We start from the raw sequence: 16,975 nt of genomic DNA, 5'->3' as shown, positions 1-16,975 counted from the left end.
TTCCCAGATGCACATGCTTCAAAAACATAAAAAAATTGCCCCATGGCTCTTAGGCTTTTTATGATGAAAGAGTTAGCTCTGAAGACTTAGTGGTAGAGCACAGTAATAGAAAACCTTATATCAATATTGCGGGTTTTACATTTCATCAGCAGTTTTTTCTTAACTAAAGTATACCGCATGCCATACAGTATTCCCAGAATTTTTGTCTACCCCCAGCTTTTATAGGTGGCTTCCCAGGTGGCTCAGTGGTAAAGACTCCAGCCTGCCAGTGCAGGAAACACGGGTTCGATCCCTAGGTTGGGAAGATCCCCTGGAGGAGGGAGGGCATGACAACCCACTCCAGTATTGCTTAGGTTGTGTGATAGGTGGTAACTTTTAAGTGTATAGGGTCCCAGAGAGTAGGACAGGACTGAGCAGCTGAGCATACACGCGCAGCTTTTATAGATTATTTTGTTGCTATAATCATTCTTTATGCCTGTTCTAAATTTCTTTTTAGCTATAAAGACCTTGTATTTCTTTTTGACTCTGTGATCTTATACTTTTATCAGGAGTAGTGGAATATTATAATATATTCATGCTTTGTAATTTTGTAACTGGATTACTATACTTTTATGCTATATATTTTTTTAGAAAAAGTTCTTATGAAACTAGGATATATGCTCATTTTATATTTGCATGGCAGAAAATATAGTATCTCAAGTTCTTACTAGTAATCTGTGGCTATAGAACATTGCTGAAATGTGACTTGTAACTCTTTTTATAGGTTTGCTTATTTACTTTTCAGTTTCTGTCTCTGTGTTTGCAGTTGTCCCGTATCTTGTCATGTATGATCTGTGTAATCCGTTTGGATGTCCTTTTGCTTTCTGCTTTCTGCTTCTGTCAGGTTACTGGAGTTGTAGGGAGTGAGTCCCAGGTAATGTTATGGCATTGTTTGTCTATTTCAGAATATTGGTAATCCAGTCATTTCATTTAATATCAGGCTATTTAATAAGGTCCATTCTTTAGTCAGACTTTTAAATACATTCTTTGTTTATACATCTGTTTTTATCACTGTCTATACGTGTACTTTTTTTGTGTGTTTATGTGTTATGTCCATAGGTGTTACAGTTTCTTTATAACTTTTTGAAATAATGGAGAACTTTTCAAAGGACTTATTTTTTGTGATTGGGGAAATTAGGTAATCAACTGGGAAATGGTTTTAAATACAGTGATTTTTCCTACAGGGAACTAAGAAATTTAATTTGTTTATTTCTTCAATATTTAATCATGTTTTTGGTGCCATTTTCACCAGTTTCATGTGTCTTTTAGATAGTTTTTGGATTTTCTCCTCCATTTGTCATTTAGACACCATTTAAATGCATATCCTTTTTTGCATGTTAGATGAACAAGGTGTTAATTCTACGTTATGTGCTTGTTATTTGAGTTTGGGAATCTTTTTTTTTTTTTTAATTCCACTTGAAAATGGGATTTTAAATCCATTTATATTTTGTACATAAATGTGCATATTTATTAAAAGTACATCTCTTTCTGTCTGTATACAATAAAAGCTTAGTTTTTGAATTAGGAAAGTAATAACGAAAGTGACAATTTTTTAGGCCTGTAGTGATTAATTTCTTAAGTTTGTATAAATATGTCGTTTACATTGTATTTTTAAAACATTTTTTTCAAGAAAATCTTTTTCAAAAGTATGATGTTTTATTTTATTGCAAATCAGGTATATTTATAAAGTCTTTATTGAAATGCTCCTCACTGTGGCTATTGTAGTTTTATCACCATTCAGATAACCTTTTTTAAAGTAAAATGTTTATCGGTAGCATATTGCTCCTTTTTCTCCACTTCTCCCAATTTTTAGGTTTAGTATCTCTGAAAAGGCCACCCTTTCTTCATGGATTCATAGATGCTGCCAGTTAAATGAACTGAAACCTACAAAAAGAGAGGTCTCATCATTTCTTTCAACCTTGCACTTAAACTAATTGCTATCTTGGGTGACTGCTCCCCCACTATCTGTTTTGGAGTTATAAGCTACTGTGGCTTCAGGTGAATGAACCTGACTTGAAAATGTGCCCGTACTACAGTCCCATTCTTTAAGTGAAAAAACAGAACTGAATTAAGTCAAAAGGTGGACTTCCTATTGTGCCTATAGAGGAGAAGATTATGTATTCTAGAACTTGATTTTGACAGAGCTTCATATAGTAGGGATATTTTTCTTTTCTTGATAGTACCAGTGTATAAACTAATTGAGGCAATGTTTTTTAGACCTACGTGAAAAGCCAGGATAAACAGTTTGCAGCAGCCACTATTCAGACTATAGGCAGATGTGCAACCAGCATCACAGAAGTCTCTGACACATGCCTCAACGGCCTGGTGTGTCTGCTGTCCAACAGGGATGGTGAGTTGGCAGTTTCATTTCACTTGCAAATAATTTATCATTTGGATATTCTTGGCATGATCTACAAATTGTAATTTCTCTTTTAGTGTTGCCTTTGAGCTTTTTCTGTATGTCTGTGATCACAATGAAGTGTAACATTTTATCTTTGAAATACACATATGCACACACACAGGGTTTTTGTTGTTGGTTTAGTAAATTGGATAATTAACTTACAAACAGAATTTTCTTGCCTGAACAGAACTAAGAAAATGTAGTCTGTTTATTTTATTTTTTCACAGTTTATTCACCTTCATTTCACCCTTTCCACAAAGGTTCCATTTTACTGGTTTTTAATGGCATATAAGTCTTGTATAATATTGGTTCACCTGCAGAGGGTGCTAAAAGCAGGCAAATGACTTTACAACAGGAGAAGTTAAAAAGGCTAGATCAGAAAAGTAGGGTAAACTTGTAATTTCAAGTTGTTTTCTCCCAGATTAATTTAATAATTTTATATTCAAGATTAATTAAATGTAGAAGTCATCAATTTGGAACATCTTCATGTTTTTAAGCCAATCAGTGTCTAAACATTTTGTAGAACTGGATAGATAATATCTAGTAAAATACATAGTCTAGAGTTCATTCTTTCTATTGTAAAATATGTTATTTCTATGATATGGCTTTAAAATAAATGAAACCTTTTGGAGAAAAAAGACTCAACTCTCACCTTTAAAGGTATTTGTTTATTTAATTAAAAAGAGATTCAAACAAGGGATTCTTTTTAGGAAACACATAATTTGCTGTATAAAATTATTGAAATTATTTGTGGTATTCTAAATAAAATTATGTCATATCTAGACACAGGCATATATGACATAGCAACCATAGGGTGAAACATAACAAAATTGATTACTTTTTATATTTTATTTGAAAATAGCTTTTTACTACAAATATTACTCCTAATTATCTTTTCGCACTTGTAGATCGCTTTTGAAAGCTGTAACATTGTTGTAAGTACTTCTAATGAAAAAAACTTCTTGAAACAAAGTTTGTCCCCAAATAAGAGTGATCTTTACAATCAACATAAGATTATAACTGTTAACCTGTCAATTCAAGATGTTATAATGGAGAGAACATTTTTCTCTGTGTAGTATTGTAACTCCAAATAAGTGGCAAAAAAAAAATTATCAAGGAAATAGATTTTTTTAAAACACTGACTGTAGACGGTGATTACAGAGGATAGGATGCTAAACGTCATTCATTTTATCTATTTCTACTTTTAATAATAGCATCCTCTTTGCGTCTATTTCTGTTACACTTTAAATTGTGAGTTTAAAAATGTGCCTTCATTTTCATATGTCTTTAATAATGACTTCCTATTTGATCAAACAAGACACACTTCACTTTGATTGCATACAAAAAGCACACAAATCAGAACACTGGCTAGTTCTTTCACATATAACATGTATTCAGGGTTTTTTAATTTTATATTTTTACTTTTTTTTTCTCACATGAAATTTTCAAGCTGGATGTTAAAGCAGATGTTTCTACTTCAGCTTTCTAGCACATTGACTTCTAAAAAAATATTTTTTATTCACTTCATTTTAAAAAGATGAATATTCTATACCCTTGTAGTACTTTTAAGCGAAGACTAGATCATTTTATAATTAGACAATGGGAGGAGACTAATTTATAATCATTCTTAAAGGTAGATTTACTAATTTAAACTAATATTTTAATGTTTAGACTTTTGTTTTTGGTAAGTCAAAACTCTGTTTATAACCATGGACCTTTTTTTCTGCTGTGAATATTAAGAAACTTAAATTGTATTTTTCAGGTTCTGATTGCATAGTTATCATTAGCCTGATTCTTTAACTCTTTATTGTACGTGCTGCACTTCTTTAGTTTGGAAATTTGGCTCAGTAACAGTAAAGAAAGCAATAATATTTTTCATTTATAATGGCCGATTGTTATAACAGAGCCTCTTTGTCTTTCTATTGAAAGATCTGCTTCTAGGAATAAGTGCTATGAATGAGGCCCTGGATTCTTTAAAATCTCTCAGACCTTCGGGACCTCTAAGGATCTCTGCCTCTTTGATTTTATATTGTAAATACTTCATCATCTCTTTGGATACTGCATCTTGCAGCTTCAGAGACAGCATTGAGGCTGCATTGTTTTTGCGTATATTTAATATATTATTCTTGGACCTGTAGGGCTTTGGGGATTTTTTTTGTTGTTGCTGCTGACTTCTTCCTTCTTGTCAGGGACAGGACTTCTAGGAAGACTTGAAGGTTGTCCTAAAATAGCCCATTATCACTATGTAAGATTCACTGATAAACTGATTTCTTAAAGACCTTAGGGAGAAATCTGCATTTTCAGTAGACTTAACTTAGAATAATTTAACTCCCAGTTGATTTTCTTTCACAAAATTTGCTGGTCTGAAAAACTTTTTTACCATCTACTGTAGACTGAAAGAATTGGGGCAAAAGACTATTTTTAAAATTTTGTTTATATAATTTAAAAACATTTGTTGAAAATTTGAATTAGTTGAGGTATTTAGTGAGTGTAGAATAGATGAATAAGGTATTCACCAGCCTATAAGAAGTTCCTGCCTTTAAGGAGCTCGTATTCTAACAGAGGGACACAATAATATAAAACAAATATACTACAGTCTTCCTATCTATTGAACACTTACTCAGCTGCTAGCTATTGCTCTCATGCAGAACTAGACTACCTATGTTTGAATGCTAATGTTGTCTTGAATAAATTACCTGATCTCTTTGTGCTTCAGATTCCTCATTTGTAAAATGAAGATAATAGTAGGCTGTACTAATCTTGAGAACGTTAAGTGAAATAAACCAGTCACAGAAAGGTATATACTGAATGTTTCTACTTGTATGAGGTATCAGAATAATCTAATTCATAAAATTCAAGAGTAGAAAGGTACTTGCCAGGGGCTGGAAGACAAGGAAAGCGAGCAGCTACTAATCAGTGAGCATCATGTTTTACTTAGCAAGGTGAGTAAGCTCTGGGGATCTACTGTGTAACACTGTGCCTGTAGTCAACAGTAGTGTATCTTATGCTTAAAAATTGGTTAGATGGTAAATCCCCTGTTACGTGTTCTTTCTAAAATAAGTTGGTTTTTTTTTTAATAGTAGGCTATAATTCTTAGAGTCAGTATAATTAAGTTCTGTTGAGGACAAAGAGAAAGCTTGGAAAGGCCCAGAACACAAGTTCATTTTGTATTTGTAGGGGAGTGCTGAGGTCTTTGAAAGCCAAGAGGTAGCATAAAGGAAAAATAGGGTGGAATTACCCAAAGGGAATGGGAAGGCACCCAGGTTAGGTAAATTGCACCCCACTACCACCACCATCCCACAAGATGTTCAGGTCCTGATGCCTGAAACCTGTGAATATGTTATCTAATGTGGCAAAGGGAACTTAACAGATGTGATTAAGATTCTTGAGATGGAGAGATTTTTCATCCAGTAATCTGGGACCCAATGTAACCAAATGTCAGAAGCATAGATTAGAATGATATCTTTGTTGGAAGGGGGCTTGAGCCAAGGAATGTGGGCAGACTCTAAAATTTGGAAAAGTCAAAGAATGGATTTCCCCCAGAACCTCCACAGAGAACTTAGCCCTGTTGACACCGTGGTTTTAGCTCCATAAGACTTAGGTTAAATTCTGGCTTCAAAGTGTAAAATGATAAGCTCATGTTGCTATCAGCCACCAAGTTTGTGGTAATCCATAACAATAACGATTGGAAGATAAGGTGGCACCATGGCTCAGAGGTTAAAGCGTCTGCCTGAAATGTGGGAGACCCGGGTTCAATCCCTGGGTCGGGAAGATGCCCTGGAGAAGGAAGTGGCAACACACTCCAGTACTCTTGCCTGGAGAATCCCATGGAGGGAGGAGCCTGGTAGGCTACAGTCCATGGGGTCACAAAGAGTTGGACACGACTGAGCGACTTCACTTCACTTCTTCACTTCAAAGGGTCAGTTCAGTTCAGTTCAGTTCAGTTGCGTCTGACTCTTTGCAACCCCATGAATCGCAGCACGCCAGGCCTCCCTGTCCATCACCAACTCCCTGAGTTCACTCAGACTCACATCCAGCCATCTCATCCTCTGTTGTCCCCTTCTCCTCCTGCCCCCAATCCCTCCCAGGATCAGAGTCTTTTGTAATGAGTCAGCTCTTCGCATGAGGGTAAATAATGCCAAATTTTATTTCAACTATAGTTAGGGTTAGTCAACCTTGCCTGTACATGTGAATAATTAAAAATATACAACTTAAAAAAAAAAAAAACAACTTGGACTAATTTTGCAATATGTTTTAAAAAGATAAAAATGTATACTATTGATTCTTCAAAACCATTACGTTGCATAGTCATTTCTTACATAACCACTTAGTGTTTCCTAGCAGAGGGTAAGTTTGATGAGGGCAGAGTGTCATTCTGATTGTCTTTGTTTTCCTCATAGCTCCAAGAGGCGGTCTTTATAAAAGCAACACCTGCTCATAGTAACATAGAACATTAAGGGTAAAATGGCAGATTCTGGTTCTGAGTTTGAATTCTCCAGTGCATCTTTCTTTCTTCATCTTTAAAATGCTGATAATAAGCTGCCTACCCTATGTTATTATGAGAATTAAAATATATACATCATTTCTTTAACTAAAACATTGGCTTCCCTGGTGGCTCAGTGGTAAGGAACCTGCCTGCCGATGCAGGAGATCAGATTAGCTCTCTGGAGAAGGAAATGGCAACCCACTCCAGTGTTCTTGCCTGGGAAGTCCCATGGACAGAGGAGCCCGGCGGGCTATATATAGTCCATGGGGTTGCAAAAGAGTCAGACATGACTTAGCAACTAAACAGCAGCAGCAGCAGCAAACTAAAACATTATGAAATATTAATATATCATTCCCATGAAGAAATATATATAATATGAAATACATATTTCAATAATAATTAGAATGATAGAAAATTTTGCTTGTATTTTTAAAGGGAGCTAGATAAGAAAATATATTTCAGAGAAAATGAGTAACAGAACCCTAGTCATGGCATATTTTCAGGGTAATATTAAAATAAACCTTTATAATGTATACCAGGGAATCTCTAATATCCATGAATCCCAGCTGATTAAAAAAAAAAAAGCCACAGTAACAAGGAAAGGCAGTGTTGGTGTCTTTCTTTGGTATTGGTAACCTTAGTAATTGCTTATATAAGATTCATTCCATAAAGTCAGGTGCTCTGATTGGTTTATTGTGTTTCACTGCTGATGCCACCAAAGACGAAGCTCTGGGCCACTAATTAGTCTATAATAATGTAATCTCAGAATCCCAGTTTGAGGATCTGCTTCCTGGAGCCACTCCTCGTACCAGTTACTGTTAAGGCCCTGGCAAGAAACAGGTGATAGACTTGAAAGAGATGATTGAAAAGAGTTTAACGAAGGAACTATTTATTGTGGGTGGGATTAAGGGAAGCCAGCAAGATGTACTGTAATACCCCAGGGCTAGCGGGCTAGCAGAGGTGGGAAGCCTTTGCCATATCTAGAATTAAAGGGGAAGGGCTTGAGGATTGGGAGCAGTTATCAGACCCTGAAGGAGAGAGTCCCTCTTGGAACTGAAGCCTTCAATGGAGAAGTGCTCGCACTGCTAAGGAGATCTGGCAGGAAAGGGATCCAGGTTGTGGATATTTTCTCTTGTTTTAGTTTTTGCCTAGTTGTTTAAGAAGTGTGCAATGTTTTGCTAAATTAAATTTACATTTTACTAAGAATACTGTGTTTGAGTTGACTTTGAATTGAATTGAAATTCATATTTAAATACGAATAATCAGATTTTTTTTTCTTTTCAGAAATAGTTGTTGCTGAGAGTGTGGTTGTTATTAAGAAATTGCTGCAAATGCAACCCATACAACATGGTGAAATTATCAAACATATGGCCAAACTCTTGGATAGTATCACTGTGAGTACCAGTGAAGAGATCTTTGCTTTCCAGTACCAATTGAACCGAATTTTATTCAACAAATTATGGTTTTGTTAAAATAAATAGACATACTGAAGTATAATGAGTAAGAGAGCTGCACAGTCTGGATTCTTGTTCTGAGATTCTGCCCTGCTGTGGAAGGAAGTCGCAGATCTGAAAGAGGGAGAGGTTGCAGTAAACACTGCATATTGGATTGGAATCGGACGTGTCAGCGTGAACTCCGTTTTTATTAGATAGCTAGATGTGTTGGAGTATATATGTGCAGGTGTGTGTGTCTGCACACATTTGTATGTACATATGAATGCATTCATGAGTATACAAAGATATGTTTCTTAATGTGGCCTGTAAGGGGACCCGCGTGCGATGATAACCCCAGTACCAGTGAGCACACCTAGTGCCCAGGTCCTGTTTGTTTTCTTTTGTTTTAATTGAGATATAATTTCATAGCATAAAATTCACCCTTTTAAATCTAGAATTCAGTGACTTTTGGTGTATTCACCAGATTGTGCAATTGGAGGACCTTTCCATCATTCCTAAAATCAGGTCCGTAAGCCAAGGCTCCTGATCCTCCCCATACTTCAGCCCCTGGCAACTACTGATGTACTTTCTGTCTCTATGAATTTGCTTTTTCTGGACATTTCATACAGTTGGAATCATGTGATACGTGGTCTTTTGTGTCTGGCTTTTTTCACTTTAGAATGTTTTCAAGGTTCATGCACAGTGTACAAGTAGTACCACATCCCCCTTTGGGGAAGACTTTGGTTTTTAAATTCCATTCAGCATTTAAAGAAATAGGACTCCTTAGAGAAATGGCTGATTTTAGAGCTGGTCCACGGAAAGAAATCTTGTTGGGCCATAAAAACATGGCTCTGCTCATGGAACGGTAGAGATGTCAGAATTTAAAAGAGTTCCCACTGGCTAATTTGAGCAACAAAATACATGATAGTAAAAGGATTATAACCTATAGAATAGGGTAAGAATCTCTGAATCCAAACTGGATGGATGAATGAATAAGTAAGAGGAAAGGAAAGATCTTTTACTATATTCTCACCACAGTTCTTTTTCTTCATATCTACTCTTATTGTTGGTTAATAATCAAAGTCAGGACTTCTTACAAAGACTGTATATGAGAGATTAAGAGACCGGATTTGAAAATCACATGACTTGGGTTCAAATTTAGTCTCTGCCCTTTACTAGCTTTGTGATCTTAAGCAATACTTGACTTCTCCTTGCTCCAGTTTTCCTTTCTGTAAAATTGAAACACATGTACTAATGACTTTATAGATCTGTTGTGAGGAATAAATGAGTCAACATAAGTGAAACTTATGTTGGGGTTTCCTGGTGGCTCAGAGGTTAACGCGTCTGCCTGGAATACAGGCGATCCGGGTTCGATCCCTGGGTCGGGAAGATCCCCTGGAGAAGGAAATGGCCACCCACTCCAGTATGCTTGCCTAGAGAATCCCATGGAGGGAGGAGCCTGGTAGGCTACAGTCCATGGGGTTGCAAAGAGTCGGACACAACTGAGTGACTTCACTTTCTTTTAAATGAAACACTGAGAATAGTGCTTAGTGTAAACTTTTATTGTGATCATGGCTGTTGAATTTAATAAGCATCCTTGTTGCTCTTTCTGTTTTGGTTATTTATTTAACATAACTCCTATAGTGTTAATCATATGTCAGGCACTATTCTAAGCACCCTAAAAATATAAATCATTAATTTTAATTACAACTCTGAAAAGTAGGTTCTATTCTGTTTTACATAAAAGAAAACGGAGGCAGGATTATTAAACGTTCTTACAAATATAGAGCAACATAGAGCAACTTAATTCAATGAAAGTTGTTTATGAAAAATCAAAACGGCAAAAGCAAAATATAAAATGTTAGAATAAAAATTTTTAATAAAATAGTTTTTAAGGAAAGGAAACCGAGGCACAGATAGGTTAGGTAACATGATTAAGGTCTTATAGTTAGTAGTCTGCTTTATTAACCAGTACATTCTTGCTGTATTTGTCTTCCTTTTCTAGTCTCTCTTTTTTAATCCAATTCACTTGTCCACTCACAGACCTGGCCAGGACTTTATTGTCGTTTCCTTTTGATTCACTCAAATTGACAAATTAGGCATTAAATTGGTCCATTTACCTATATGTGGAACAAGTGTTTGACGCTATTTGTCAATAATCTACTGATATGAAGTAGGAGGGTAAAACTTTTTCCTCATGTCTACTGAGATAGATATCCAGCATCTCTGTGTAACCAGACATCAGATTTCAGTAGTATTTTAGTCATTGTAACAATCACAAATACTCCTACTGGTATTTAGATACCTTTTAGACAAGTGTTACACTGCCTAGTAAGAACCACTTTTCTAAGCAAGAACTAAGGAGCCAAAGCTGGAAACTCTAGATCAGGGCAATCAAAGAACAGAAGTACTTACACAATATATGTATATATTTATACACATAATTAAATGTATAAAAATAGACTAAATGAGAACTCTTGAAAAAGAAGGGCCATAATATAAAGGAAATTCTAATCTGATACTAAAAATATTGAGCAGTCTTAGAAAATTTAGGGGTAGGGTATGATTAGTTCAGAATAAAAGTGTTTTGAAGGTGTCACGGGAGGAAGAGAGTAGAGGGAGGCGAGATTATTTTAGTAGTCTCATGTGGTTAAGAAGTAGTAAGGACTTCCCCTGGTGGCTCAGACAGTAAAGCCTCTGCCTACAACGCGGGAGACCCAGGTTCCATCCCTGGGTCAGGAAGATCTGGTGAAGGAAATGGCAACCCACTCCAGTATTCTTGCCTGGAAAATCCCATGGACGACGGAGCCTGGTAGGCTACAGTCCATGGGGTTGCAAAGAGTCGGCCACTACTGAGCGACTTCCCTTTCACTTTTCAGGGTGAAAATAGATTATCTTAGGGTGAAAGCGGTGGGTTTTGGTAGGGGAAATAGTTAATTTCTTGCTTGTAAGTAACGGCAGAGAAGCGTGTGTCAGGTTATGAGAAAGAAATAGGAATGTGGAAGTCTGTATTCCAGTCATCTTGTGCTGTTACGCCTGTTCTGGTCTTGTTAGAAAGGGAGAGGCAGGCAAAGAAGTGTTAGGGCTTTCGGGGGAATGCAGTGGCTGACATATGAAACCTGTGACTGTACACGAGACCTGGACCAAGCAAGCGACAGGCTTTCGTGGAAAAAGAATTTGTTGTCTTTGATTATGTCCCTGTGTGGGGCTCAGGAAAACTCTTGATTGTATCACCTTTCTCTACAACAGTTGATGGAATATGAGCCAAGTACATATTACCTTACAGAACTTACAGAAAAGCTTATTTTTCTGTTTTTGTCAGGTAGAAGATAACCATTAGTGGAATACAAAGTATGATGGAAATTCCAAATTCACAAAAGGAAAAAAAAGAGAAAATAATAAATAATAAATGTTTAAAAATAAAGATGTTTAAAAAATATAAACATAAATAAAAATGTTTAAAATAATAAATAATAAATGTTTAAAAATTAAAATGGAAGAGTTAAAATCAAGAAGTAAGATGGAAGAGTAAAAATCAAATATATCCTATTCTGAATATGAATGGACTTCATTCTCTCATTAGAAGACAGACTTTGGAATGAAAAACAAAAGCCAGTTAAAGGCCATTTATAATTAAAACACTGTTATAAAAGTTGAAAATAGGAAAGTAGGGAAAGAGATAAGTGAATATCAACAAGAATGTGAGATTTAAAATTAATTAAGGGCTTTTAACAGGATAAAATGGGACATTATAAAATTCAAAAAGGCCAATGTACAAAGAAATTTAAAAACATACCTACCTATATGTGCAAAAAATATGGCAACTAAATAAATATGTGAAGGAAAAGTCTATGGTAAATGCAAGGAGAAATAGATAAAATACAGTTTTATTCTTCCAGAATGAAATGCATACTACCTGAGGATTGCTCTAACAGGGTTACATATTACCTTGAATGGGACAGGTGAGGATTTTATATTACAGAAGGAGAGCTGAAAGATGTTAGTTCGTAAAGACTGCCGAGTGATACTGAAGTAGTGCTTTATGGACTTCTTGCCCAAGTGCCTAACTGAACGCCTGCCATTTCACAAGTTAACTGCACTTGCCCTGCCACCCCTGCTTAATTCACACTTAAGTGTTAATGCATATTGAGTCCAGATGTAGAATATTGGATCAGATTTGCTATTTGTATGCAGTTTGTTTAGATGTCTTCTGATTGTGCCTTTGACAAATTTAAATAAAATTGATGTTTTTGCAGGTTTGACCATACACTGTTGCATTGTGCAGTGAGCTGGTATTGTAACACAATAGCTTTTAAATTGAACTGCTTACAGAGTGATCTGTGAAATCTTTCTGGATGTCTTTCTATAACTGCTATGGTCAGCTTGGAAAGATTATTCATTTTTGCAAGCAGGTTAATGGCTTAAAATGGCAGTGGAAACTGCCTTCTGGTAGAAGGTTTAAAAAGTGCACTTAACCACTTGCTCAGGGCATTTAGAATAAAGGATCAAGCAGAGTCACTTACAGTCCAGTTTGTCTTTGAAAATACTGACAAGTAGAGGTTCATAATGAAAGTATTATATGTGTGCATGTGGGTTAATAGTTTGGCTTTAGCTGTGGAGAACAAAAGTGGCTAATTTTTGTACTGTTTTTTCAGTTGCTTCAAACCTTTGAATATAGTGGCCATGGATTCATAGTCAGTAGTGTACAAATGAGAGTCTTATAATTTAATAGGCAGGGAAAGGCAGGGCTGGAACCCGAAAATTTTATGCTTCTGATTCCAGCCAAATGCGCAAGATTAGGTTTGTCAGTTTTCTAAGCTTTTTAATGTCATCATCACAAAAAGATTGGTTTCAGTACACTTACTGATATTACTTCCTGTTGTGGAGAAATTTTCTGTGTTTTTAAAATGTTACTGGAAATTTTATTACCTTGTTCTGGACTCTACGAATATTATCCTGGCCCTGCTGCACCACCGCTACCATCTAGAGATTTTCATTATGAACATTTAGAACTTACTGATGTTTAATTTTTTAAAGAGTTATATTTGAAATGTATGTACATTGTTTAGAGTATTTGGCTATTATTTTAATCTTGGTATATTAATGAATAGGAATAAAATAATCTCTTAGACCTTTGGGGGATTATCCTTTTAACTGAAAAAAAAAAAAAAGTGTATAACCCAAAGGATTAAAGTGGAGTAATAGATTGTGATATGTCATAGAATTCTAATTTTTATACTAGCAATATATAATAAAATATTTAAGAAAAGTAAATCTGGCATAACTGAAATCTGAAGTTGCTCATATATTCTTATTTAGAGGTATATTTCATTATGGTAGGCAACTTGAATTGCTTCATACTGGAAAATTTAATGTACCACTCAATTACTGTTCTTTAGCCCAATTTAAAGTAATAGATTGGAAGTAAGACCTTAATGCAGTGTAACCTTTGGATCATTGGAAATAGCCTCTTCCTTCCCAAAAATCAGTATACAGTAAGGATATCAATTTTATCATAATACATGAGTAGATCTGTAATAGCATTTGGTATTTTACTGTTACTTTGCTTAGTACTTAAAATTATTATGTAAATATACTGATTTTCTTCTCTCTTACTAAACTTATTCTAATATTAATTTTAAAGATGGTAATATTAGCATATTATTTAAAAATGTGTACTTGATTTTAAAGTTTTCTGATGACCTCATTCTGGTGAACAACTCGACTTAGTGATGTCTAAATAATGTATTACTTCTCGAAATGGGTGTTTTGAAGGAATTTGAGATGGTAGATATTGTGATAAAATTCTCACTTTGCAAAGGTCTCCAATTCTCTCTTTCTTCCTTAACAGTCATACTGTGTACAGCTGTGAAACTGTAATGAAAACACTGGGACTTGATTTGAGAAATTAGAAAAGGACTGCATAAAGAGTCTTACCTCTTCTTGTGATGCTACTTCTTAATGATAGCCAGTGGCTTTTTCATTTATTATAAAAAGCAAATTTTCTATACAGGTGAAAATGTTTGCAAAAACTAATTTGCATACCCCTTCAAATTCCTTTTGGAATAAGGGAGAATACAAATAAATAGTAATAAAACTAATTTGCATGCTCTGAATAAAATGTTCTTCTTAATGGTGCTGGTGGAAGGTTTCCAATTTTTAGCAAAGCATTTATTTTTAAGAAACAAATTATACGGAAAGGTACTTTATTAAAAATATATAATGAAAAATGCCATATTGGGCAAGCTTATGTTATTCCTTTTTCTTTTATTGATGACCAAATAATAGACCAGCATTCACGATTTTATAAGCAGATCTTGATAATTTTGTCAGTGCTGTAGATACAGATATGTAGAAAATCTGTAAATATAAGAGGACTTCCTGGATATACGTTAAATGAATTAATCGATGTAAAACCTTTTATAATATTTAAAGCCTTTTCTGTATTACTATTAAGGAGAGGGTGATTATTTTGTTTGCAATATTTCTGTGTTATCTGCTTCTACTATTAGGTTCCTGTGGCTAGAGCAAGTATTCTTTGGCTAATTGGAGAAAACTGTGAACGAGTTCCTAAAATTGCCCCTGATGTTTTGAGGAAGACGGCTAAAAGCTTCACCAGCGAAGATGATCTTGTGAAACTGCAGATTTTAAATCTTGGAGCAAAATTGTATTTAACCAACTCCAAACAGGTAAGAGACTAATCGTTAGTCTACCTATGTGGAATCTGCTTTCTTCTTTGCTCTGATCAAGCAGTTATGTCCATTTATCTACATTAGTCTGTCCATTGAACAATTACCCTGTGCCTGTTTCTTTAAGGTTTTACTTTAGATGGTAGCTGTGTAAAGAGACGATGTTCTGGTCTAGTTGAGGAGAAAAACATAAAAAAGTGAAATAGTGCATGGTAAGTACTATAATAGTGTATTGTGACCCAGTGGAACTCCAGAGGAGAAAGTTATTGAAAGTCTGAAATAGGAGGAGAGAGGTCAGTCAGAGTTTCATTCAAGATAAGACTCCTGACTAAGGGCTTTTAAGGAGTGGTTTACTATACAGAATAAGGAGGGAGGAGAGCAGGGGGTCAGAGTCGTGACACAGTGTGGTGCCCCCAGGAAACTTAAAGCTGAGTTTAGAAAGGTAGGCAAGGGCAGGACTTGATCCTCCATGTGAAGGGAAAACCATTAAATATTTTTAATAGTCGTATAATTGACCATGTTTGCAGTTTAGAATATTCGCTTTTTAAGTCCGTTGACTTTGTGGAACTGTTGATTAGAGAAATAGCCTCTATGTATAAAATGCATAGAGTCACTTCTGTGTATAAAATAGAATATTTCTCATTCTTTTTCCTTTGTCTAAATAGCTGTTTAGATAAAGGAAAAAGAATGAGAAATTCTCAAGTAACTCCTTAAATTAATTTCTGTATATTTTCAGGTTGTCTTCATTCCTAATTGTGATGTGAGTTATATTAATATAGCTTTGACTGATGGGTGTATCAAATTTGTGACCAAATATTCGCAAATATTTTGAGCTTATTTCTATGATTTAGATTTTATCTTTATATTTTAAGTCAGTCTTTGAAAGGAATCAGTTAGTCATTTCCAGGTGTCATGTAAATTAATTCACGCAGTGAGGTATTTTTAAAAAACTGAGTAAAAGGGGAAAACTGTGTTTGCTCTTGAGTTGCTTCTTTATTGATAAAAACACTGTTTTAGCCTGACATTCATTGTTTTCACTCTTCGTATGGTATTGTGAATGTTAGCATGACACCTAGAATATGTGATTTTTATGGCCTTTTTGGAACAGTGGGCTTCCCTGGTAGCTCACACGGTAAAGAATCCGCCTGCAATGCAGGAGACCTGGGTTTGATCCCTGGGTTGGGAAGATCCCCTGGTGGAGGGCATGGCAACCCACTCCAGTATTCTTGCCTGGAGAATCCCCATGGACAGAGGAGCCTGGCGGGCAACAGTCCATGGGGTCACAGTCAGACACAACTGAGCTACTAAACACAGCGCATCATAACAATGGTTTGGCTGGTATAGATAAATCTAGCTTATAGGTTATCATCAAAGAAAAGTAATACAAAATTATTCTGTTACTCAACACTGACGTAGTTATGTCTTACAAAACTAAATAAAGGTTCTTTGGAGCAGTAAATAACCAATAATAGAGCATAGTACTCTGTGTTCAGAAATTGTAAAGTATATTCCATAACTTTTTATTCAGTGACTTTGAAGACAACATAGTTTGCACTCAGCTGTTTTTTTTCCCTTGAACTCATTTTTTGGAGCTGAACTTCTGAAGTGTTGTATTGTGTATTTTAGAATGATACTTCTAGATAGCCATAATAGACTTGACCACCAGCTGGTGAAACAGTTATGTTTAGAAAAAAAACTCATTGTTTTTAAATGATTAAATATAAAAATAGATGAACAGAGGTATCCTGTAAGGTTGTGTTCTGTTCTCCAGTTTCTCATTTCTCAAGGAGTTTTAGAAAATTCATAAGTGAGAATTAGCACTAAAGAATAATGTTTTAGTTCCCATTAGACAGCATTTTTAAGTTGCATGATTCATAATCTACTGGATACGAGATGAGACTAAAATTCTTGTAAATGTAAAAAAATA

At 35.2% G+C, this 16,975-nt stretch overlaps 1 protein-coding gene across 1 annotated transcript in view; it reads left to right on the top strand.

Annotated features, from left to right (window-relative positions):
• AP3B1 (adaptor related protein complex 3 subunit beta 1) overlaps positions 1-16,975 on the top strand; it is a 239,683-nt gene that overhangs the window by 107,607 nt on the left and 115,101 nt on the right. Inside the window, exons 13-15 of the mRNA XM_069595365.1 lie at positions 2,257-2,389; positions 8,211-8,320; positions 14,872-15,048. Coding sequence (XP_069451466.1) covers positions 2,257-2,389; positions 8,211-8,320; positions 14,872-15,048 — 420 coding nt within the window. The remainder of the gene's footprint in view (positions 1-2,256; positions 2,390-8,210; positions 8,321-14,871; positions 15,049-16,975) is intronic.

The sequence above is a fragment of the Ovis canadensis genome, chromosome 7 (assembly GCF_042477335.2).
Source record: "Ovis canadensis isolate MfBH-ARS-UI-01 breed Bighorn chromosome 7, ARS-UI_OviCan_v2, whole genome shotgun sequence".
NCBI lineage: Eukaryota > Metazoa > Chordata > Mammalia > Artiodactyla > Bovidae > Ovis > Ovis canadensis.
The sequence above is the reverse complement of the archived record's forward strand: the minus strand, read 5'-3'. Positions and strand labels throughout refer to the sequence as shown.